This window comes from Leptinotarsa decemlineata, unplaced genomic scaffold (assembly GCF_025532065.1).
Source record: "Leptinotarsa decemlineata unplaced genomic scaffold, Ldec_3_MD MMD2_P_RNA_scaffold_12, whole genome shotgun sequence".
NCBI classification, from domain to species: domain Eukaryota; kingdom Metazoa; phylum Arthropoda; class Insecta; order Coleoptera; family Chrysomelidae; genus Leptinotarsa; species Leptinotarsa decemlineata.
The window spans coordinates 5,339,782-5,366,762 of NW_027412526.1; the positions used below are offsets into that span (position 1 = coordinate 5,339,782).

Genomic DNA, 26,981 nt, shown 5'->3' on the forward strand with positions numbered 1-26,981 from the left:
AATATATGTACATATTCAAAATAATCAATGAAAGATGTTAGTTTAAGTTTTCACCTCTGTCGGGCGTCACGAGACACACACTTTTCCGTTATTCAAAATCGGCTTCATCCATCAACGTAATCTACGTCAAAAGCCACACAATCATGTCAGCGCCACTCTAACATTTCAATATCACTTTCCTAGCCTCAGTTTCAACAATAACCTCTTCATTCAAGCAAAATTTCTCACCGGTGAACATTTTTTTTGGGTTTGCAAACAGCCAGTATTCGCTGGGAGCCAAATCTGGCAAATACGGTGGATATGGGAGCAATTCGAAGTTCAATTCATGTAGTTTTGCCATTGTTTTGATAGAATTGTGAACGGCGCGTTGTCTTGATGGAATAAAACTTTTTTTATTTACCATATGCGGTCGTTTATTTGCAACTTCAGCCTTCAAACACTCCAATAACGCTGTATAATATTCACTGTTGATGGTATTTTCTTTCTCATCGATGAATATCACACCAAGCACATTCCAAAATACTGAGGCCATAACCTTTCTAGCCGCTTGTTGTGCTTTCGGGCGCTTTGAGTGAGGTTCACCAGTTGCTCTCCACTCAAATGACGATCGTTTTCATTCCGGACTGAAGTAATGGATCAATGTTTCGTTCATTGTCGTACCTATATCGACGCAAAAATCCCGGTGTGTCATGTTTGAATATGGCCAAATACTGCTTAGAATCATCAAGACGTTCTAGTTTTTGGTCAACAGTGAGCTCGCACGACTCCCACTTTGAACAGAGCTTTCTCATAGTCGAATGATCATGCAATATGAAGCCAATACGTTATTCTGGTATCTTTACAATACCAGCTAACTCACGTAACCCCTAGTTTCGATCATTCAAAACGATTTTATGTTTTTCTGTGTTTTCTGGTGTTTCTGCCTTATTTGCACTTCCACTGCATTCTACATCATCAGTGTCTCTACGACTACGTTTGAAGTCAGCAAACCTAAGTTTAATTGTTGTTTTTGATGGAGCGGAGTCCTCATAACTCTTCACAACCCATTGCTTCGATTGAACGGTATTTTTTCCTTAACAAGAAGGTGTGTGAAATTAAAACGTGAACTTGTTTTTGATCCATTGTTTTGAAAATAACTAAAATAGTGTCACTCTCAGCACAATAACTCACAAACTTATGAGTAGAATTCCAACAGATTTCTTTTAAAGGTTAGTACCAACTGATAAAGCGGTGAGTGCAGTAAGACCAGCGCCATCTATGTGCCCGATAGTCATGAAACAAGTTTTATACCATCCATTTGAAAAATAGAAATGTGTCTCGTGTTGGGATGTGAGTCTATGATCTCTGGTTCAGTAGATAATCTTATAAAGTATGAAAAATGTGTAATAACCAAAAACTGCAAATGAGTTTTCCTTTGAATCTTGATTTCTGATTCATCGATATACAAGGTTTTTTATTTTTTCACTTCACCAATTCTACAGATTCATCGTTACCTCTTAAGGTGACCTCACCTCTTAAGGTGATTATAATACAACTGATTTCATTATTTTCGAATATCATACAACTCATATGCGTAAAAATGTTTTATTTGACATTACACTGCCTATGAACATAACCTTTGGAATTTCTAATAAAATGATCATGATCTTTAACCAAGTTCTTTTATAATTTGCTTCACTCGATCACATACTATAAGGATTCTGGTAGAAACTGTATAACTTCACCATCTTTGGAATGTTGAATTTCATTGATCGTTTTTTCAACAGTGATTTGAGTGAGAGACATGTTATAGAGACACTACAGAACATCCACAGCACTTATTTCAACTCGCCGATCAACCGATCGGACCACTTCTCTGGTTTTTTGTAAAAAAAATGTTGGTGGATGAATTCAAAACAGTAAGAGAACTGATACTGATTTAAGTAAAAATATCACTTTCAAAAACGAAAGTAATTGAAACATTCTTGAAATTTACTACTAACAATATTGTCATCTCTATCAGGATCAGATGGCATTATTGCACTTGGCACAATCACAATCAGTAGTATGAGAAGAGATACAACACTAATCAGAATTCGAAGCAAATTCGAGTTTCTGAAAAACTAATTATTATCAATCATGAAAATAAAAACAACCCATAAAACAATAGGAAGCAATCAGAATCTTGCAGCTCTAACATGTACACCCTTCAGAATATATTATAATCATTGAAATACTCAAATGCTCTTTATTCTTGGTCTACGAGTCAGAACAAATATTATGTTAACTCACCAGGTTTCAGTTTCAAAGTTTTTCGCCACAGGGCGGAAAATATTCCATCTGTCCAGTCGTTTGTAGCCACATCTAGTCTACCAAACATTTGAGCAGCTGTGATTGCTTTCGGATTCATTCTCATCTCTCTGAAATGAAATTTATGATTGAGAATATCACTTTGATCGAGCATCACAGAGCATTTTCCAATCAACAGAAATAACCCGTTTTACCTGTGAGATTCGCCCATTTGAGTTAAAGATTTCATTAGGATTTGTATGCATGTAGTTTTTCCTGCTCCTGTTGGACCCAGAGTCATTATGCCGTGCCTGACTCTTTGTGTTTCATATAACTGGAAAACAATATACGTTGATGATTTACTAATGACTATGAGGTTTTTTAATAGATCGATATTTACCTGTATTAATTTCAAAGACCACGATGGGTGGTTTACTAGACCAGCTTCTTCAACTTGGGTGTTGATAGCTTCCTCTAGCTCTGGGTAGGCTGTTTTTTCCAGAGCCTGATTTGGAAAAAGATCAGCAACCAGTGAAATGAAAAGAGGCTCATCCTCATCTATAAGTTTCGAAAGATTCATATCTCTGAGAACCCTCATGACGATTGTACTCTCTGTATCTTTGTTGTTGACTCTTTTAGAAGCACCAAGACTGCGTAATACAGAAAGAATGTTCCTCAAGCCAAAGTCGTAGTGAACCTACAAAGTCAGTTCTTCTGTAAATGCAGGAGTGATGGATCTCAATTTGGTACTTACCTGTTTTGTTAATTGTTCCTCACACAGTTTGTAAAGCGTATAAAACTTTCTTGCAAGAGTTATATTCTCCAGAAAACCACAGCTGGCCAGCTTGACTCTGATGATGATTTGGCGATCGGGGACCATCATTGCAACTGTTCTGAATTGAATCTTCAGATTTTCAGGAAGTTCTTTCCGTCCTGCATAGCCTGGATTCTGAAATAAAACAAAAAAATCTGCAAAAGGTCACTTCAAGGATAGTGTTCCAAATATCTATTGGAAACACTCTCTTCTCATCAGAAAAAAAGGCTGTTTCATGACTCGCGTTTCATCAACCAAGTGAGCATCATTAGTTTTAGTCATCTTCTGATGATGATCATTTTTATTAACAGAGCATCTTCAAAGCATCTTTAGAGCTCAATAACTAAACTGTCAATTCTATAGTCAAAATACATGAAATGACATCTTTGAAAATAAATTCTGTGTTAATTACCATAGTTATGAATATTCCAAATTCGGGACACATTTCGATAATGTCGCCATCTGTGAATTGAAAACTTTTCTTCTTCTCCTTTTTACTAGCTAGTACTACAGCAACCTGTTGAGCCGCTACTGACAGAACTGGTAATTCTATCCGATTGAATTCGTCAAAACAGCCCCAAGATCCTGACTGAGCAAGACCTGAAATATTATTAGGAGATATATTGTACAATACAATCGTTTTTCAATATGTTGTGGTATTGAACTCAACATCATTTTCTCATCAGTATATTATACACAATATTGTTCATTTGTCAAACCTTTGTATATTCGTCCCAGGCCTCGATAGTCCATTTGATCAGAACAATTGAATACAACCACATATTTAGCCAAAGTTTTTCCCATATCCTTCACAGTTTCTGTTTTTCCCCGTACCAGCTGGTCCACATGGAGCTCCTCCCATACTCATGGCTAGAGCTTGAGCCAGCGTGATATAACATCTGAAAAATTGGGTGAATTTTATTGATGACAGCAAGATATATTATGTTTCCCGTTATTATGCTGCTATTATTGAATACATTGTATTTTCTGGTACCTGTCAGTTAGCGGAGTTATCACCAATCTATCTGTGCAACCCAAATATTCGTTTTGATATGAGAAATTGACATCAGTTATAACGATGAGAGTTTTGTCTTGTTCCTCTTTGAAATAAAATCTGCACTGTTTCAGCCATTCAAAATCGTTGACGTGCCTCACATTGAGCCGACACTAAAAAAAATATTTTTCCTCTACTATGAATCAACTGATAACAAATCAGAAGTCAGAATGTTCATTATTTTCATCATGTATATCATTCAGAGCAAATTATAGTTTAAAGAAAAAATTAAGACATGACAAGAAATAAGGATCATCTTCCAGTGTGAATTTCTCTTTCATCACCTTCTGAGTAACGAACTAGAATGTAAAGACGAACAAAAAACTCACCAGAATATCAAATATATCTCTCTGATGAACGTGGATGGTTATAAGGGTTTCAAATTTAGTCCTTTCTATTTTACTCAAATCCCTAGTAGTTTGGTCAATAAGTGTATTCAGGAGTTCCAAGAACTTATTGTTAGTATCGGGCATCACTTTCTTATCATGTCTCGCTTGCATCAATGCAAGTTCTGAATCTCTGGTCCAGATCATTTGCAGACCCAGTAAACCAACCTGAAACGTCATAATCGACAAAAATTATGATACCGATGATGATACAAACAGGACAGTCCTGTTTCTGGGCAGAATACGAAGATATATCACAAAGCAGAATACTAGGACTACTTCTAGCCCTCAAAAAGATGATCTCTGGAATGAAGAGAAGATATCTGGGGACTTTGATAATGTGAGATGGTGAAAATTATAAAACAGATCTAGGAAAAGAGTACGTTGAATTCAGATGAGAAAAAGGATTATGAAGATTAATTTTTGCTTGTCGAAATGATATTACATGTATCCCAAAAGAATATTTCATGAATTGCACAATGTGGACTCTAGATATTTTCCAGAATATTAATCAGAGGCAATTTTTGAAAATGCAAAATGGAAACGTTGAGTTTCATGATGGTTTATCAGCTGTTAAGTCAATTACAATGGTGAAAGAATGAACCAAAGTGGAAGATAACAAGAAGAAATGTTGACAACAACAAAACTGAGATTCTCAGCTTAGTTCTTGCTTTATAATGATTAATAGCGAAAAACTAATCACATATAGAATAATGTACAATGAATGCAGGAGTGCATTCCGTTTGAGAATATGGGAATCTGCAATATTCTCAATATAATGATGTCTCTTATGTTGCCATGTATCAATCCATAGAAAATGAGACGAAATATCAACAAGGAAATAACTGAAAATGCAGCCCTTTTCTTCTTCACACTAAAAAATTTAAATACGTAAGTTTCAAGTCCTCATTGCTAAGATCATTCTGATTTATTTGTATCGACTTTGAAGTTAGAGCCTTGCATCCCCAAAACACTCACCTGGGCTGGCATTTTATCCAAAAACTGTAGCAAATGGAAATTCGCATCATTGATCATGATAAAAGCCTGTCTGATGATGGAGTGCAGGGACATCTGAGAAGTTACCAACAACTGAGTCAGCCAGGTTTCAACGCTACCTTCTGCTCTGACTGCCTTCTCCAACGGAATTGTTTCCCCCTCAGATGATATGATTGCTGTGATTTTATTATATTCTATGTCGTGAAACTTTACCCATCGGGTATTGTCGAAGATCGAGAGCAAGTGATTTTGTATGGTGTGCGAGTCGGAGGCTTGGCCAAGGATTTCTAACAAGGCGGGATCGGACACGAAGAAGAACCGAGGGAACATCATACGCTTTCTCTCCAAGTAACCACTGAGAGACTTTTGACAGAGCTCCAGTTGTTCTTGGAGATGTGGTAGGAGCTGTTTGAGAAGGTCATCACCTGAAAATATGTAGAGGTAAAGGAAGAGTACCGAGTGGGACACATTTAAAGGGAAACTTCTGTTTTCAAACTATATAGAAGAAAACTGATGGCTGTGTCTGAGGGTCAAATTTTATGACAAACTTGATGGTGGAAAGTTTTGGAAAACGCGCATTTTCGAGTTCAGAAATGATCACAGATATCGATATGCGCATTTTACCCAGTGGGTTGGGCTACCTATCGGGCGCGTCTCCAGGTGGCGGATAGGGGAACAGCCAGGGGACTGGAGACCCTTTCCGGGAAGCCGATGTAGCCTTACGGACGGGGTCGCCGGGCTCCTGGTCAGTGGCAGGAATGAGTAGGGTGAGGGGAACTAAAACTCCTCAGAAGCCTTTGCAAAACATGCCACCGAGGACCAGCCTACCCAAGCTGAGGTGTAAGAAATCGTGCCGAAAGCTGAAGGGCCGCAGGGTGATATCCGGTCACCAACGATCCCCTTCGGGAACTGGGCGAAACCTCATTGTAATCAGCCTACCTCTAGTAATGCGGAGCTCTGTCAGAGGTAACCAGATCTCACCTTGCTACTCGTGGGAACACACCTAAATGAAACAGCAGAAACAACAGAAACAAAAACCAATCCCGAGCCTGGACAGAAGTGCTCACCTCAATTGGAAGCGGTGGCTGGGGATGAAAAGAAATGTCAACCCCAATATACCGCTTGGAATGAGGCTCGACATAGCAAATCACCTCCAACAGCAAGAACACTTCCTGCGACGGGCACCAAGAGCTCCACGGTAAGAAACCGACTGTCCCTGCAGGAAAGCTCCCTCACTTGTGCACCTCCACGGAAGGAACCTCAAGAAGATTGAAGAAGCCGCGCAACGACAGTAATATCGCTGCACCTTCCAAAACCTTCCCGGAGGCCACCGTGAGACACATCAAGGTTGCCAAAGAGAGTGTGTGTTCGGCCTACACCTGCCAATATAAAGGAGATGTCTCCTAGTGACCTATCTACCTTCCTGAAAAGGACAGGATGGACGATGACCTAGGAGGACAACTCCTCGGGAGTCACATGTAGCCTGAGTGCCGTGAATCTTCACTCACTCTCTCTACTCTATAGATACTGAGATGCGCATTTCACCATTGGGTTGGTTATAAAATTCGATTTTCAGACACAGCTATCAGTTTTCATCTATCTGGTTCAAAGACAGGAGTTTCTCTTCAAAAGTGTCCAATTTGGCCTACTCTGTACAAGTACAAGTACAAGTGACATTTTTTTTCATAGAGTTCTGGATTGAATAGCGTCTCTTACCCACGCAACAAGCTACCACTCCTGGCGTTTCATGAGCACGTTGCATAATTTTTTGCCAAGACTTGTCAATCTTGGAAAATCTCTTGGCTTCCTTCGGTAACTGCTTGGCTATATCACCTCCCACGAAAACGGCCTCAAGATAAACCCACATATTTTGCACAAGGAGCCACCGCTCTAATATCTCATTCGTATTAGATAAGTCGTGAACCCATTGCTGAATCTGTTTCTTGAAAGGAGCATTGTACCTAAAAACAGGATAGAAGTTCAACATTTCCGAAAGCCAGGATCAATTCATACCTGTTGGAGAGTAGAGAACCCAACACCATCAGGCTGTCTTCAAGTTGACCAATGGTCTCTGCAGTTGTATCTCATCTCAGGAGTAGTTCTCCTCTGTTATTGAATGTCATGAATGTCAATTCGTGAACGGTCCACTCATTGGTAACTTGTCGCAGCTTGGCTTCAATATCCTTTTCCTTCATCGCAGAAATACATATATCCTGGAAATGACGATGCATGAGGAAAACTCATAAATCAATATGAATTTCACAAAAAATATCTGTTATTTTGGAAATAACACAACGTCGAAGCAAATATTATCAGTTTTCGATTGACCAGTTGAGAAATGTTGACAAAAACCACCTGCGGTCTGTCAATAGACCGCTCAGTTAAAGAAATACCCAACTCAGATTCCAGACCATGTATCTATAGGCCTCTTAGATGAGCAAAATATAGGTTATCCATTGAACCACGTCGTATGTGGGCCCGATAGCTGAGAACGAAATAAAATTAGCGACCATTTTAACTAAGGTGGAGCCATAGGCTAATCAATCATAAGTTTGGCAAATCGAGATTAATTGAGATAAGAAATAACCTCACGCGATTGATTGAGGGGTGTTAGAAAAAAATTATGACTATTTTCCTTCGCTGTTATCAGCGATTCAGAGTAATGAATATTGTTTTTGGTAACCTGTAGGATTATCTTGACGAGCTGGGCACCGAGACAGTATCAACCGGTATGATCTATAAAGTAGGCGGTGAGTTCACTGTACATAGGAATTACGGCAAATACACAAAATTTGGGTTTTTGATAGGTTATTCGTAGGGTGCATGCAACTAAAAATTTCAGTCAAAGTAGTACGTATAATTGATATTTCAGTATATCGTCTCGTTCCATTGTTGTGTAATTCTTTTGCTTTTTATTTTGTTTTCATTTTTCTATTGTTTTAATATCATTAGTTCAAAAGCCGCATTTCATTTCAGAATCTGACATAATAACATCTTGGAAAGAAGTGTCTGCAAATTCTCAAGATCATTTTCAACTGTAACTGAAGACCTGCTCTTCGTACAAGAAGCCAAATTCAAGCTTCTTCCAGAATTGCCATAACATCCAAAATTTATTATGGAGAAATCCACGTCTGGTGACAGCAGCTGCCAATTCAATATAACAAAATAATACAATATGGTGTGGACAGTTTTTTCAACATCGCCTCACAACATTACCACAGTACAAAACAATATGATTGAATCAGTTGCCAGTACCTATCACAACTTCAACCCTCAAATCACCTCTATATCCTCCTTGTGTTGTAGTAGCGGCGCTTCCAGAATATTTTTCAAACAAAACCCCTCACTTTCGAATTCAAATATGTGATTGAGTGAATCCATTATCCTCTGCCAATGCCTGGGCTTCATCGCTCTATTGGCCATCAACTCTAGCAGAGGGCACATGTCGTTAAAATCATCAATCGTTCTTTTGAGGGCGAAGAAAGCTGGCCACTCCTTCAACCCTTTCGGCAATTTCCGGCATCGATTTTGAAACTCCATCAGTTCATTGTTGATCTCTTCAATGTTCACTTCCCCCCAAGGAATATCGTAGTAGCTATTGACCCGGTCTATGACGTCGTTATAGAGTTTGTAGAGCTTCTGCAACAGGTTGAGTTCTTTCCTTATCTGTGCCATGTCAGGGTAGTCCGTAGTTGGTAGGCCAAACAGTTCCTCTCCACTCTGGTAAGTTTGGAGCTTCCGCCACATTCCATCGAAACGGTTCTGAAAGCAGATTTTTTAGACAGCAATTACATTAAATATTTTGAAGTTCTCACTTGGAAGAGAATCAACCTGTCTGAAGCTTCTCTGGGAGTTAAGCCAGGCTGCATAGGTCCAGCTGTACGATATTCATTGCAATAGTCGAGTTTGTCTTGTCGGAATTTGCTCAAGTTGTTCTTCAAATCTTGCTGGAATTGTGGCTGCATGTCTAAAAGGTTGACTTGAACTTTCAAAGCTCTCTCAAGCAGTCTGCTCCAGGTGTAACGCAAATTGTCTACCTGCTCTGTTATTTCTCGCTCAACTGTCACCTTGTAACGGTGAAGAACATTGAAAGCTTCCTGGAAAAACAGTATATTATTATTTTCCTTTCAGTCCTCTCCGGGATTTATAACTGAACAAACAGGACTTTGTTTGACTTTTTGGCATCCAAACAATGTTCCATTATATTACTCACCTCTATTGGTTCTATTTTCAGCTCCATATCAACTTCCTGTTCCCTAATTTTCTTCAGAGTATCCATTATCAAACGAACATCATCTAGGTCCCTTATAGTACGTTCCAACTTTCTTTCCATTTCATTTATAACAGCATATACGTAATCCATCTCTCGGCGATATTTTTTCTTCATAGCTTGTCCAATCCTGAAACATATAATTATTCTTCTCCCTGTAATAAGAAATTTGATACATATTTTCGCGACATTAGGCTCAGGATTATCAATCCCATTCTTGTAAAACGCGTATTAACCATATGAAAGAACAGGCTAGAAGATAACTAGATGGTGAGTAATTGTAGTTAGATTACGGAAATGAATAATTGATGTTAAAAAAAGATGACCAACTGTACCCAAATTTTACCTATGTGAACAAGCCTTTATTTCCGTCACCAATCCATATTTCAAATTTTCCGAGGAAATGGCCAAACAGTTAGCGATCACAAATATATCGGGTTCAGTTGTCAGTCTCTCATTCAGTTCTTCGTGCTTCCTCAAAGACGTCTCGAACTCTGTCAGACAAGCATTTAGTAATTCTCTTTGGGTCTTTTCGTTTCTCCACAGAATATTATAAGGTCTCCATCTTGAAACAAATTGATTCATGTCCTAAAAAAAGATATTATTATACACTTAGAGAAATAGTGTTCTTTTCTTTGTGGTTGCGTTTCAACTAACAATAGAATTTGTTGAAGAAATAAACTTTTTTTCGCAGAACTATGAACTATCCAAAAATAGGCGCGTGCCAGTATCATCAACAAATGACCACTCTCTACACCATGAAGAAAGTGATCATTGGGTTCAGAAGTCATATGACCTAGGCAAGCAGCCTTCTGCATTCGTCCGGCTGAGATTTCTGTCTCAGTGCGGCAAGCCGGCAATCTCTTGAGATTGAGTATAGAGGACATAATTCCAACAGGGATTCCAACAATGAACACAATCATTCCGACAGAGTGGTCTGGACAGAATATGTGTAGTTTGAAAACAAAATCCCGATATTACATCCATTTTTCCTCCTCTTTTCGGACAACATTTCTGTCTCACCTGGAACTGAAAACTCCACGTCGAATATATCCTCACTCCGATGTTCGAAAATAACTAAATCAAGCTTAGCTCCCGTGGGTTGGGCTACCTATCGAGCGCGTCCCCAGGTGGCGGATGGGGAAACGGCCAGGGGACTGGAGGCCCTGTCTGGGAAGCCAATGTGGCCTTACGGACGGGGTCGCCGGACTCCTGGTCAGTGGCAGAAATAAGTAGGGTAAGGGGAACTAAAACTTTCCAAAAGCCTTTGCAAAACACGCCACCGTGGACCAGCCTACCCAAGCTAAGGTGTGAGGATCGTGCCAACAGCCGAATGGCCGCAGGGTGAAATGCGCTTACGAACGATCCCCTCAGGGAACTGGGCGAAGCCACGTTGTAATGCGGGGCACTGCCAGAGGTGACCAACTCTTCCCTTGCTACTCGTGATAACACACATGCATGAAACAACACAAAAACAAAAAACAAAAACCAATCCCGAGGCTGGACAGAAGTGATCACCTCAATATAAGGCTGCACCTATATTGAATCCGTATTTCTCCCGACCCGATGTAGTCCGACCATCGGACAACATAGGAAGAAAAACAAACACTTGTTTGTTTTTAGTCCCATCTTTCATTCCGACGGAGTGGTAATGATGAATAATAAAATTGATAAAAAGTTTTTGATAATTCTTGTGAAAGATGAGCCTCGCTTGTGGTAACAGCGAAACAAGGATTACCATAATGGTGATATTAAGACTAAACTATGGGAGATTATTGGGGACCAATTACTGGTGAAACGGCTGATGCATGCTCTGAAGTTAGACTGACCAGTTATGTCGTATTTTATGCCTTCAAGATGACGTTTCCATAGTCATACGATGGTAGTCCTTAAATTTATCCGGATAGTTTCTTATAAGTAGGAAAGTTTTGAAAAATTCCCCTTCAGATTTATCTTTATTAAACTGATGCACCCATACCTTTTTTCCTACGTCTCCTATTAAGGAGAACATTCTTGTCTTGTATAAGCCACCACAAAAAATCATCTTCAGAGTCACTCATAATTACCCCCAAAACACATCTTCAGCTTCAACCTATCGGATTGAACTGAGTCCAGTGTAACCAGTTACAACGGACTGCATCGGATCGCGCGGCGTCCGATGATCTTCCCACATCGGGTCGGGAGAAATACGGATTCAATATAAGTGCAGCCTAAGGCGAAGGAGACAAGAGTGGCAGTAACTAAAAGTGCACCCTCCTCCTCCCTCACTCTATCTCTTACAGCAAGGGCACTTCCTGCGGCGGGCGCCAAGAGCTCCGCCTTGAATAAAGGCAACGAACTGGCTGCCCCTGCAGAAAAGCTCCCTCAATTGTGCGCCTTTTCTCGGGCACCTGCCCTAAAGAGAAATGTTCCAACGTCTCTTCTCTCATGGTCAAGACCATGCAAGGAAAGTGATCCGAACTCATAATGCCTTTACAGACTCCATCCAGTACCATTCTGTCATGTAGACACTCCAAACTCGAAAGTCTATGGCCTCTCTGTTGTCGGGGGAAGTACAACTGTGAAACGGGTGATTTGAGATACAATGTCCTATGACATGTCCTTGACTTAACGTCAAGATGAAGCAGCTCCTCTCAGGTCCATCCACTACTTCAACCGAGTAGAGTAAGTTTGGAACGACAAGCATATTCGTAGGGGCAACTTCGTTGTTTCTCGACAGTTCCGATGGCTAGATCTGTCTGTTTCTACTGATACTTGTTACGAAGACAACTCTTCACTGTTGTTACCCCCAGTGAGATGCAGATGAGGATTACAGATGGTGCAGGATGCTTCCATCTGTAGTTCTTGCATTATCCTCTTTCGAGATGGACCATTATTATTATTATATTTAGAGATCTGAATGCATAACATGCTGTTAGTAATAATCAACATCAACTGAATTAAACTCACCTGTTTCATATCCAGAGTACAAGTAGACAACAACGACAATGTTTTGATCACCTCCTTGTTCTCCATCACATGGTTATAAAAATTCCTCTGCTGATGTGGAAACGTAGGCTTCTCCTCCGTCAAAAGCCTGTACAGCTTCCTCCTCCTCATCCTGAAATCTTCCTCCTTCGTTTTCGCGGCTCCCTTGGCGGGTTTCTGATCATGTCGGGAACGAGTTACAATATCCATTAGATGGGATTTGGTCCCGGCAATTTTTTTCCACACTGATTTCTTCGGAGGAGGTGCCTTATGGGCCGCAATTTACAAAGCCGGCATGCCCAGGAGTGGATGAAGTTTCAAGGGTGGATGTGCAGATTTGGAGGATTCGTGGTGGTTTTGTGTTTATATACAGAGTGATTGGTGTTTATTTACAGTGTCGTGGTGGATGTAGGGGTTGTGGGTGGGAAGAAGAAAAAAATAAGATTAGTGAATTCCTAAATGTATAAATTTCATTATCTAGATGCTGTATATAGAACTTGTTAAATTTATCGAGGAATCAAAAGAATTATTAATTGATGTTTGATAAAAAATGTTTCAGATTAATTTATCCAACGTCTTCTCAATAGATTGATCTAAGTTTGTTTCGATAAATATATCTCTCTCACTTATATAGTGGAAGGAACAATTCACTTAAAGATATTCTCTATACAATTAACAAAACCGCAATACGATTTCGCTATACAATAGCTGCCAATAAACGTTCTTATACTATTCGGTTTTTCGAACAATTGTGTTCTTTCGTCATCCCACGACCGTTTGTGATGGATCAGTCTCCACCGAGGCCCTCAAATACCAGTCCTGGATTACTGTAGGTCATCCACTGCGGGGCTCATCTTCAAGGCCGATATCTTTGAAACAAAAAGTTGCACACCCAGGGATCCATAGCGTCTCCAACCCTCTTTTTACTGTATATTAACGACTCATTGGAAAAAAACAAGAATGCAATGTATAGGGTGTTAATTAAATATGTACCATAAATTCAACAGACGATTCTTCAGATGATTTTAAGACGGAATATTCATATAAACATGGGTCCGCCAATCCTTCGTTCTCAAGATACAGGGTGTTGAAATGAAAATTTAAAAAAACTATCCGTAAATATCTTAAATATCCTTTTCCTAATTCTGTTGTAATTTGACAATGGTATTCATAACATTGGGGAGCTGATTTATCCCGAACGTGATTCAATTTATCAAGTCCAGTGGCGTCTCGAGCGGGATTTGAACGAATATTTTTGACTCAAAAATGTACGCCACTGACTTTTGTGCAATTTTCATTATTTTTTTGGATTGAGCAATTAGAAATACAACTTTTTTGTCTCCTGATTTTTTTTCATATATTGCTTAGTTTTTAAGAAAAAAAAAGTCGACCTAATTGCATATCCCTGGACCTCACAAGAAATAATATTGGGAATTAAATGTTTCTTTTGAAAATTATTATTTTTGTTATTTTTCATTACTAATTATGTAACAATAACAACAAATATTAAATAACATTTACATCTAGACTAACGAATTGCACTAAGTTGAGTGTTGGAAATGGCCTCCTTTGGCTTCAATACACCCGTCTAGCCGCCGCAGTTTTGTATACCAACGCTTTGAGGTGTCCCCAGAGAAAATAATCTGAGGGATTAATTTCGAGCGAGCGTGGTGGCCATGGGTGTGGGCCTGCTCTCCCAATCCAGCGAATATGGTAATTTTCATCCAAAAATTGCCGTGCCACTACACTAAAGTGTGGTGGAACACCATCATGCATGTACCACATACGGAATCTTTCCATGATGGGAATTTCTTCTGAAAGTCCAGATGAAACAAATTATAAAAACCTTCGGTATTCTTCTCCATTGAGTCTAGGTGGAAGGAAGTGGGGCTCAATGAGATGGTCACCGATAATTCCAATTGTGCTGATATGGATGGGTGGACGAATTATGAATGATAATATCTGTATGTGTCGGTTTACTAAAGATTGTTTGTCATTAACTTTTGTTATTGTCAAGTACAAAAAATATATATAGTCGTCTTTTTTTGTAAAACCCATTATAGTAAAAATCATACAATACAATAAACTGTATCAATTAGTTTTAGTATAGATTTTGATCAAGTATCGGCCAATTCTATTCAATTATTCTAGAGTTTAGTTATTATGAGCACGCCTAAGGAAACTATTGTATATTGAAACAAGCTGTTTTTGAAACAAGCGGTTTTTTGAACTGTTTACTGAAAACCTCACCATAATGTTACTTGAATACGTTTTAGATTATCATCAAGTATTGGTCAATTCCACCACATAAATCAACTAGATTCTACACATGAATTTTGTTGGTTTCATTGAGGAATCATAAGCAATATCAATTGATATGTACCACTGAAAACTATCTTGATCTAACGTCTTCTTAATGCATCAATCTAATTTTGTTTCAAAAAATTCAATAAATGTGTTTCTTTTTTCTCTATAGAATTTTACCTATACAGTATCCAGACTATTTACCAGTGTCACACAACAATTGACCATACATCGTTACTAATAAAATCCATATCAGGCGAGTATATTTTTATCGCCCACCTCTGAAGGAACTGATAGCTTTTCCTTGGGAATATGTGAGCAAACATTGGAAACAATCTATCAGCAGAGACACCAAAAATAACGATAGGGTATGCCCGCCTGTTGTGAAAGGCGATTATATTTCGTAGATTTGAATGTCACATTCAATTCAAGCGAAGGGTTTGTTTTGTAGTAAGGAACTTGGCTCCAGTTTTTGAATGATACAAAATTTTCAACAGAATGATAGAGTATCATTCACCAATTTCATGACCTTGTATCTATTCACGAAAATAAGAAAAAAGTTCTAGTTTAACAACTCACCCGATTTCTTCCCAACGAATAACGATGATTACCATGATGTCGAAGTCTTGTTCATCTTAGATCATATGTTGATCTGTATCTGTAGAATAGGGTGGGTGACTGTAGGCCCACAGCACTTAGGTCACATGTGACCTATCGTTCACCCTCCAAAGGAGCTGTCCTAGGTCATCGTCCATCCTGTCCTTTCCAAGAAGGTGGACAGGTTTCTGGAAGACATCTCCTTTATATCGGCAGGTGTAGGCCAAGACTCGCCGAACACACACTTTCTTATTGACGATAACTTCGGACACTCGCATAGGACATGCCTGACAGTTTCATATTCCTGTCAACACATCCTGCATAGAGGTGTAACCACTAGCCCAATATTATGGAGGTTTTTCCTTAGTTGACATGGGCCATTTAAGAATCCTACTGTTAGGAGTAGATTCTTCCTGGTCATTGCCAGATATTTCTTCGTCGCCAGCTTTCCAGGGTCGCCCAGGGTGACCCTGACAAGTTTGCATCCCTTCTCTTTAGAGATTGAGCATAGATGTGACGTTTGGCTGGTTCCGAAATTGTCGAAGTCATCAGGCCGTAGGTGCCATTGGGTCCTAAAATTCTCAGTTCACCGCTTCCTTGGATGAAAAGTCGGTAATGCGATTACGTTTACTCCTGTCGTGCCCTTCAACCCACCTCAGGATAAGGTGATATCAATTCAGAAATGATCCAGTCTATCAGCTCAATACTATTGAAAACATTGAATGTTCATTTCCACGACTTCATCTAATATGCAGAGGTGATTTCCAAAATCAATTCAACGTGAAAATCAATGTATCTGATGAAAAAGAACAAAAAAACAATCAAGTTCAGCATAGGCTGTGAAAATGGTCCCCTCCAGAAACACCACTTGTGAATAGGAAACAATACGTTGAGGAACACAAAGAAATGTGATATAAATATTTCCAGATCTGAACTCACTGACATATTTTCAACAAAGACACTTGTCGAGATCCCGATCCTTATCATTCCATGTGAAAGATGATGAACACACAGTTGCATTTCAATGATATGTTTGCTGAAGGATTTCAGACATATTGAGTCATATTTCTCGCCTCAAAATAGTTTATGTTTTGCATAGCATCAGTTCTGCAGTGACAAATACGATGACTTTCTGATTCCCAGATTGATATCATTGGATGAAAGTTATGCCTTTGACATCAGATGGTTACCTATGCAACCAAAAACATTCCAAAGAATTTGAATAATGGTTTTATGTCTCGTCATCATTTTGGTTCTCGCGAGGTTTATTGAATATTTACAGGTGAATGTTCTCTCTCAAATCGAGAACTAAATATATTACATCCAGGCTGATACAAACACACGTTTACATGTGAATTTCTACAGATTTGTTCAAACTCGTGATCACCTGCAACAGTCCAGCGGTCCACTGTCCAACTCCTTTTGCTACCGATGTTATACTTTTTCCTGCTGATAGCAACACCTCTTGCACTTCCTCCAGGTTGGGTTTTATCCCAACTTTCGGTATCAGTAGCATGGAATTGAGTAGAAAAACTGGAGCTCTCTCTTGTTTATCTGGTCATGAAAGAAATCAGGAATTTTCAACGATTCCAAATACGAAACAATCGAAATACTAAACGACATACAACAAATAAATAAGAAGGTTCATTTATTGATTCCTGCCAAAAATATTGGGAGAATTGGAATGGATTATAGTTCATATCCTGCAATCAAGTGTATTCATCTGTCTGCGTAACAGTATTCGAAATTATTCCTGGCATTTATCAGTTAAATTACCATCAACCATTCACCTCGTTCGATACTTTCTTTCCTTCCACCATCTCGCGATTAAATCTTCAGTTGACAGAAATTCCATAACAGAATCTTCTGCATTTTCTCATTTGAGACATGATTATAAAAAAACAACAAATACTTTTCAATTTTTCCCAAAAAAGACATCTGAAAAAATGGTTTGGGCTTTCGTGGACAAGGTTTTCAGTGTCACTATTTTCATTCAGGTTCAAAACTAGCTTCAAAGGTTCATACATCTTGAGTTCATCTTTGATGACTGGGTATTACGACTGTGTGGAGCATAGTTTTGTTGATTCAGGTAGTTTAGTTCGCTAATTATTGTACCTGAATTAGGTAAATTGTCAATAATATTCGTTGACCCTGTTCTACCTGCCGTCATGAGGTTTGTTATTCTTGAAGCCCTTAGAATGGGATTCCATATTCGGTTGAGGTGCACAGCTTCTTTTCTGTTGAAATTATCCGTGTGTTCGTGGATCTCTATTGCCTCCCGTACCAGTCGACTATGGTATCCCTGGTTGAGGGCAATACGTTTCGTACTTCCTAACAGAATCATGTGGTTTCCTTCTCTGAGTGCTTCGCAATATCTCTAGTCGATGTTCTTTATTTTGACTTTCATAAAACCTTCTATCAAATAGACACCACTATGTTCTTCTCAGCAGATTGACAAATATTCGTTGTGGATTAAAAATCAGATATCATTCACATGAGTTCTACTTTAAATGAATGGTAACAAATTGCACTTACATAGAACACTGCCATCCTCACTGGTATACACATCGGTGTATGAAATACAAACTGAGTAGAGAAAAGTATCTTCTGTATAACTCAGTGTTCACATAGAAGTATTTGTTTCAAAAGAATTTTTTTCTTTCGTGTAATTCAATGTTTATATGAAAGTAGCTGTTTCAGGAGGACTTTCTTTCAGTTTGTGTCTCAAAGTTACTTCTTTGCATGATCTACACATCCATGTATACAGTTACTTCCTTTCTTTCTTTGGAAGACTCCCTTATCCTTCTTTTTTTTTGTATCAAGATGGAGTAGTAGAAAGCCAAAAACTTTCTTTCCAAAAAAAAAAGAATTAGGTGTAATCAAACTTTGGTGTAATAATAATCGTCTACAACTGAACGTATCCAAATGTAAAATAATATACAACAAAAAAGCAAAATATTCATATAATCAAAAATAATTATTGAATAACGAAATTAGTTAGCTTCCTAACTATACTATTGAAGGGGAGCGGTCGGAAGGTAGATTGGACTAAATCGTTTACTTGAACTATCCTTCTTCTTCATCCTTGAAGTACCTAGTTTTGACGAATGTCGACAGGTACCATGAAGGTCAGAACCAGTTGATGACAGCGCCAGGAAAAAAATCCAGAAATCTACGACCTTCAAACCCGAATGAAAATAGTCACGCTGAGGAAGATATTTACTTCTGAACAAGAATCAATGGAAAATGGGGTCAACACCATAGGATTATTTAATATATATCGAGAAAAGGCTTACCTTCGATTGAAAATCTTTTTCGCAAAGCATCTAATGAAATTCTGGTTACTCTAACAAGAACGTCAATGACTTTCCTGCTATAGTATCTGCGCATCTCTCCTAGTGCACCTCTCACCACATCCTGCATAGCCTTAGCCATTCCGCCTCCAAGCAGAATGTGAGGTTTTTCAAAGCATTCCCACACCAAGGACCAGTCAGACTGCTGCTGGGAAGTTGTGGTACCAGCCTCTGTTAGTTTATCATCGTCTGTCGAAGAACAACAGAGTCATGTGGAATGTGAAAGTTCACAAGAACAGCTCTGATTGTGAATATTTTTCAATTTTGGAATTCATATTGTATTTATAATAATGAATCTTGCAATAAAATAATTTCCATTCTGAACGACAATGTGATAGATTTGCAGGATCGTCCTGCAGATTATCGTATGTTCCAGAATCATTGAATTGACTTATTTCAAACGTTCTGTCCAAGTTTTGTACTCTATATATTGATGCTGTTCATTTTTTCTAAATTTAAACTTTTTACTTCTTTTCAGCTCATTACTATTTGAAGTTGTTAGGTGATTTACGGACAATATATGCAATGCTGGACTATCATATTATTTCAAATAATTCATAATAGCTATATGAACACAATAATATAGATATAATGATAATAATAAGTTGTACCACCACTTTTAACAGAGCAACTGGTGCAAAACCGGACCGGATGCTTTGAGTGGACGTATGAGCTGAAAGATAACCTTATGCATTACTACGAGATTAGTGAGCCCGAGCGAAGAGGGTATAATGCGAGAATTCACGCTCTGTGGTGTGAGACACATCCGGAGCATGCCGTCTTTCCTGCCCAAAATCTTAGGGATTACGTATCTACCTTCGGCGGCAGGGCTATAAAGCTTCTTCCCAGCCTGCTAACGAAGTGGTAGAAGTGACAATTCTACCACCTGTTGACACGGCTGACAAGCCACAAGAACTGGCTTGTTTGAATGCGGAGTTTCATGTTGTTCTAACAGAAGAGGCTGACATCTGGCAAATCAACACTGCCATGTATAGCGTCGTCCAATCGCTTTTCGAATCGGAAGGACGAAATCCCGGCCTTGAGATTAGGGAAATTGAACAGCGTATACACAATATGAAGGCTAAGATCACGTCGGCGAGACAACACACGACTTGTATCCAATGTTTGATAGATTACAGAGCGGCCAACAGGCCTTTCACGCCAAACGAATAGCCGCCAAACTACGATGTATACATCACACTTTGAATCAAGGCGTGCTGCTGACCTCCAAACAGCACTATCTTGATAGGATACGGATGTTGGTGGCTACTAAGAAGTCACTAGTGAGGCGAGCGGGAAGCTTCGCGAAAAACCTCAGTTTCCGCGAGAAACATTCTCGCTTATTCCAAGAGCCTTCACGTGTTGTGGATAATCCACCTACCTCTGATCAGGTGGACTCCTTTAAGGAAAGATATCTATGAACACCAGCAACCACTCAACTTAGACACTCCAGCACTGGCACAGTTCGTAGCTTCGTTTAAAGAGGCCTTGTGGGTTCCAAGAACTTTCCTGCTCCGTGCCCAGATGAGCTGAATACTTATTGGTGGAAAAACCGAACAAGCACCAGGTGACATCTAGCCAGAGTTTCCAACTCATGGCTGGACGGAGACCAGCCGATTCAGGATTGGTTTGTCGAAGGGTGGACCGTTTTCATCCCCAAAAGCGGAGATTTGTCGAATCCGTGTTATAAGTTGTTTACAAGCATCTTATATAGACGAATACTTAACGCAGTTGACTGAGTGTTCAAATGGATATATGAGCAGAGAGGGTCGAAGAGAGGAGTAGCTGATTGTAAAGAGAACCTGCTCATCAATAGATGTGTAACTCAGGACTCGATACAATATAAGCGTAACTTCTCTATGGCCTGGATCGATTACCGTGAGGCATTTGATACAATTCCATCTTGTATTTTCTCAGATGCCTTGCGGTACCCGACAAAATAGTGAGTTGCATTAAACAACTGATACCACTTTGGCGAACTCGCTTCACCATAACATCTGGTCAAGCCAGAGTCCAAACAGGGTGGTTCACTTTCAGAAGGGGTGTATTTCAGGGCAATTCCCTTCTGCATCTCACTATTGCCATTATCCGTTGCGCTCAGAAATACTCGAGGGTACAACTGTAGCAATCACGGAAACCCGAGGCACAAGGTCACCCATTTGTTTTACATGGATGGTCTTAGACTTTATGCTTCTGGAGAGAAGGGTCTCCATCAGTATTTGAGGGTGGTGGAAGAGTACACGCATGCTATCGGTATGAAATTCGGGATAGAGGATATGCAGCTCGTAGATGGAAGCATCTTACACCATTTGGATGCCAGAGATACGTTTACTCACCTCGGGGTGGGAAAACGCCACTCGCAAGACGTAACAGCAGTGAAGAACTCTCATCGCGGCAAGTATCAGCACAAATTTCAACAGATCTGGTCATCGGAACTGCAACAAATTTGTTTGCCGTTTCAATCTGACTCTACTCGTTTGGATTGGTGAAGTGGACTAGAAAGGAGCTGTATCACCTCGACCAGAAAAATGATGAATCTATATAGGAGTTTGTATCCTAAATCGTCCCTTCCACGGTTGTACTCTGAGAGATCAGAAGTTGGATAATTTCTCTTCAGGGCAGCTGCCCGAGCAGCTGAGAAACTCGGTTTAGTTTTCGACACTGAAAGGGTGATCACAACTCTGTCATCGAGTTGGAACCCGTTCAGCAAAAAGCTCATATAAAAGCCGCAGATATCACCTCACTTCTGCGGCAACCCAAGAATAAGCCACTGCATGGGGTCTGCTTCAAAAAAATTGAAGACTTTGGCTTTCCTCAAGTCAAGTGGGCTCAAGTCGAAAACTGAGGGGATCATCATGCCATGCCAGGATGGTGTCTTCAACACCTTAGTCTACCGAATGTCGCGTGATGGGTATAGAGGTTCCTGACACAAGGTGCATTCTGCTCGTCAAAAGGAAGCCTATGAAGTCATATATTCAATAAAAAAACCAAGTTTAGCACAGATCAAACTGGAAGTCATGGTAACTTTTCCATTATCGGTGGCTGAAAAAATATCGTCGGTCATTTATCACAGGGCACTAGTTATACTATGATTTTTTCGAAAACCAGATTGGAGTTAGGGAAGGAAATCATTGTCATAGGGTTTATTTGACTATATGCTGCCTTTTCTACAATTTTGAAATGGCTGGTACTATTCATAGGTCTCAAATCATTTGGTGTCAAAGGTTTAGAGATTATAAGATACATAATTTTCTTTGGATATTATTATATGGACATTTTTTTCCTACAAAATAGCAGACTCATTTTTAGAATATCGATTATATAAATATTTATCATCTCGCTCCAAAAGGTTTCTGATTTTGTACAACTTGAAAATACATATCAAAAATATCAGAGACGAAGCTGTTCATGAGGACTTCCGTTTCACATATCCATACACGCAAATAGAAAAACTATAATTTGACCAACTAACGAGAATAACACTGATTGATCTGTGGCATCATTTCAAGCAGAATCTGTTTTTTTCTCACATTTATATTATGTCACGATTCGTTCACCAACCTTCAAATATAAACTCTTCTTCCTCTGCAGTTCCATCTGGATCTATATTAACCTTTTTGACTAGCGAGAGAATTTCCTCCACAGCTTCTTCAACCATCAAGCTCTTCTTGTGAAGTTCAACTGCGGCACATCTGCAAACTGTATCAATTTTGCTGCAGAAAGTTTCTACACTCCAGGGCTCCTCTTCCATTTCTGGCAGGGCATGGAGCTGTATGGTCTGCATGCTCTGTAGAACTTCTAGAACCCTGTTGACGTATACATCGTGGACTCTGTCGGTCTACAAAGGGAGTGTATCAAGTATGGAGATTACGTATATACATAAATACAAACACATTCATAAATTTCTATTTCCCAATAATCCAGTAACTTTTTCACCTGAAAGTATGGGGTAGTATGCAGACTTGTTTGTGATGTTGGCCTAATGGATAATGCAAGTTTGTGACCTCGGGCGCCGAACGCAACTTTGTCAAGAATCGAAAAAACCGCAAAAAATCTGGTTTTTACTCCAATTTTGGCGATAATAACGTTGAAGGCCTAGTGTTTGAAATCCGGTAGTTCTGATGTTTGCGATGTTGGGCTAATGAATAATCCAAGTTTGTGACCTCGGGCGCCGAACGCAACTTTGTCAAGAATCGAAAAAACCGCAAAAAATCTGGTTTTTACTCCAGTTTTGGCGATAATAACGTTGAAGGCCTAGTGTTTGAAATCCGGTTATTCTAATGTTCATGATGTTAGGCTAATGAATAATCCAAGTTTGGGACCCTGGGCGCCGGACGCAACTTTGTCAAAAATAAAAAAAAAAAACGCGAAGAATCGGCTTTTATTTTCAATTGTCTCGATACCCTGAAGGACTAGTTTTTGAAATCCGGTAGTTCTGATTTTTCGCAGACTTGTTTGTGATGTTGGGCTAATGAATAATCCAAATTTGTGACCCCGGGCGCCGGACGCAATTTTGGCGATAACCCTAAAGGGTTAGTTTTTGAAATCCGGTAGTTCTGATTTTTTGCAGACTTGTTTGTGATATTGGCGTATGAAAAATCCAAGTTTGTGACCCTGGGCGCCAAACTCAACTTTTTCAAAAATCGAAAAGACCGCGAAATATCGGGTTTTTTCCCCAATTTTGGCGATAATAACCCTAAAGGAGTAGTTTTCGAAATCCACTAATTCTGATTTTTCGCTGACTTGTTTGTGATGTTGGCCTAATGAATAATCCAAGTTTGTGATCCCGGGCGTCGGACGCAACTTTGTCAAAAATCGAAAAAACCGCGAAAAATCGGGTTTTTTCTCCAATTTTGGCGATAATAACCCTAAAGGAGTAGTTTTCGAAATCCACTAATTCTGATTTTTCGCTGACTTGTTTGTGATGTTGGCCTAATGAATAATCCAAGTTTGTGACCCCGGGCGCCAAACGCAACTTTGTCAAAAATCGAAAAAATCGCGAAAAATCCGGTTTTTTCTCCAATTTTGGCGATAATAACCCTAAAGGAGTAGTTTTCGAAATCCACTAATTCTGATTTTTCGCTAACTTGTTTGTGATGTTGGCCTAATGAATAATCCAAGTTTGTGACCCCGGGCGCCAAACGCAACTTTGTCAAAAATCGAAAAAATCGCGAAAAATCCGGTTTTTTCTCCAATTTTGGCGATAATAACCCTAAAGGAGTAGTTTTCGAAATCCACTAATTCTGATTTTTCGCTGACTTGTTTGTGATGTTGGCCTAATGAATAATCCAAGTTTGTGACCCCGGGCGCCAAACGCAACTTTGTCAAAAATCGAAAAAATCGCGAAAAATCCGGTTTTTTCTCCAATTTTGGCGATAATAACCCTAAAGGAGTAGTTTTCGAAATCCACTAATTCTGATTTTTCGCTGATTTGTTTGTGATGTTGGCCTAATGAATAATCCAAGTTTGTGACCCCGGGCGCCAAACGCAACTTTGTCAAAAATCGAAAAAATCGCGAAAAATCCGGTTTTTTCTCCAATTTTGGCGATAATAACCCTAAAGGAGTAGTTTTCGAAATCCACTAATTCTGATTTTTCGCTGACTTGTTTGTGATGTTGGCCTAATGAATAATCCAAGTTTGTGACCCCGGGCGCCAAACGCAACTTTGTCAAAAATCGAAAAAATCGCGAAAAATCCGGTTTTTTCTCCAATTTTGGCGATAATAACCCTAAAGGAGTAGTTTTCGAAATCCAATAGTTCTTATTTTCTGCAGACTCATTTGTGATGTTGGCCTAATGAATAATCCAAGTTTGTGACCCCGGGCGCCAAACGCAACTTTGTCAAAAATCGAAAAAATCGCGAAAAATCCGGTTTTTTCTCCAATTTTGGCGATAATAACCCTAAAGGAGTAGTTTTCGAAATCCAATAGTTCTTATTTTTTGCAGACCCATTTGTGATGTTGGCCTAATGAATAATCCAAGTTTGTGACCCCGGCGCCAAACGCAACTTTGTCAAAAATCGAAAAAATCGCGAAAAATCGGGTTTTTTCTCCAATTTTGGCGATAATAACCCTAAAGGAGTAGTTTTCGAAATCCAATAGTTCTTATTTTTTGCAGACTCATTTGTGATGTTGGCCTAATGAATAATCCAAGTTTGTGACCCCGGGCGCCAAACGCAACTTTGTCAAAAATCGAAAAAATCGCGAAAAATCGGGTTTTTTCTCCAATTTTGGCGATAATAACCCTAAAGGAGTAGTTTTCGAAATCCAGTAGTTCTGATATTTTGCAGACTTGTTTGTGATGTTAGCCTAATGAATAATCCAAGTTTGTGACTTCGAGCGCCGAACGCAACTTTCTCAAAAATCGAAAAAACCACGAAAAGTCGTTTTTTTTTATTTTGGCGATAATAACTCTAAAGGACTAGTTTTTGAAATCCGGTAGTTCTTGATTTTTTGCAGACTTGTTTGTGATGTTAGCCTAATAAATATTCCAATTCATTTTTTCGTTTCAGTTGTTGACTGGCCGGCTGCCCATAACATGAGTGCCGTTTGAACTCAAAATCTATAGAATGTCTGATACCAGTCCCAACCTGGGTTTGTGTTTTATATGTAAGGAGACTTTAAGATAGAAAATCAGCGTTTATTGAAGGGTGTAAGTGAGATTTATGTGCACAGTGCTTGTCAAATAAAATACAACAATCTGAAATTGGTCAAAGCAGCTGTTAGGAGTCAAAAATCAAAAATTACGCCATCAAGGGCCACGTGATCAGTCTCTGAGTAGTTAAATTTCAGAGTTTATGTGGAGAGCCCGGGGGCTTTCCTATTGGTGTGTGACGTCGACGATACATCACCATCCCATCCCAATACGTTGATCCAAACACGGTCGAAGATCAACCGGGACCTTCCGAGAGGGTTAAATTAATTCAGTTTTTTGATTTATTACTCAATTGATTCACTCTATTGATTTATTACTGATTTGATTTATTACTCAACTTGATTCACTTTTGATATTACTTAATTTCCTACAAATAAACTTATTAACTTATGTTGTATTGTTGTACTTTTTTAGTTCATTATTCGTAGATCAATAAATAGTAGACGAAATCAAAGATGACATTGTTTTATTCGAAAGTTCTAAAATAATGATAAATTTTGAAAGGGGTTCAATTTCAGAAACTATTGAGTCTACAGATACAGTTCTGGTATCATATTGTAGCAAATTTAGTCTACTTCAAAAACTTACAAAGAAAGTTTTTTTCAAAAACTAGTTCTTCAGGATTTTATTCGCCAAAACTTGAAAAATCACGATTTTTTCGATTTTTGGCAAAGTTGCGTTGGGCGCTCGAGGTCACAAACTTGGAATATTCATTAAGCCAACATCATAAACAAGTCTGCAAAAAATCAGAACTATAGGATTTGACGCATGCTGTGATGTATAAAATTACTGGACTATAATATTTGTATCTTTTTCCAGTATCTAAAAAAATTGCTTCATTCTTTCGCTAGGAAATTCATCAATTTTGCAAATTCCTAGACGATTTTCTCAATGGTAAATTATAAACTTCAAAAGGAAATTGTATCAGTTCAAACTCACCAGAATTTTAAAATTCTTGATAGCCTCGTTTCCTTTTTCCACGAACTGTTGCCATTTCGAAGATACCCAATTGAGTTGGGTAAGCCCTGGTTTGATCTTGTCTGTTAACTTTATAAGATGTGGTAAAAATAAAGGCCTCATTTCTAACTTCACACTCTTGACTGTTCTCAGAAAGTCGGTTATCAAAAACTGAAAAAAAAATATATTGCGCTGTGAAGGTTTTGAACTTTCAACCATTATTACTCACGCTGTTGGGTAAAAGATTGTCCTGTTGAATAATACAGTGCTGGTAAAATGAAAATACAATAATATTATTGTTGTGGAATTGGCCGCGGTGGTAGTGCGTCCGACTCACGATCGGAAGGTCGTGTGTTCGATTC

At 39.0% G+C, this 26,981-nt stretch overlaps 1 protein-coding gene across 1 annotated transcript in view; it reads right to left on the bottom strand.

Moving 5' to 3' along the window:
- Positions 1–26,981, bottom strand: part of Dhc1 (dynein axonemal heavy chain 1) — a 138,517-nt gene that overhangs the window by 60,418 nt on the left and 51,118 nt on the right. The window contains 21 exon segments of the mRNA XM_074172628.1: positions 2,272–2,399; positions 2,484–2,602; positions 2,669–2,965; positions 3,023–3,217; positions 3,495–3,682; positions 3,802–3,910; positions 3,912–3,981; positions 4,077–4,249; positions 4,466–4,690; positions 5,501–5,943; positions 7,235–7,479; positions 7,532–7,731; positions 8,801–9,280; positions 9,334–9,615; positions 9,732–9,918; positions 10,135–10,376; positions 12,738–13,022; positions 17,044–17,210; positions 18,953–19,198; positions 22,571–22,847; positions 26,602–26,790. Coding sequence (XP_074028729.1) covers positions 2,272–2,399; positions 2,484–2,602; positions 2,669–2,965; positions 3,023–3,217; positions 3,495–3,682; positions 3,802–3,910; positions 3,912–3,981; positions 4,077–4,249; positions 4,466–4,690; positions 5,501–5,943; positions 7,235–7,479; positions 7,532–7,731; positions 8,801–9,280; positions 9,334–9,615; positions 9,732–9,918; positions 10,135–10,376; positions 12,738–13,022; positions 17,044–17,210; positions 18,953–19,198; positions 22,571–22,847; positions 26,602–26,790 — 4,747 coding nt within the window.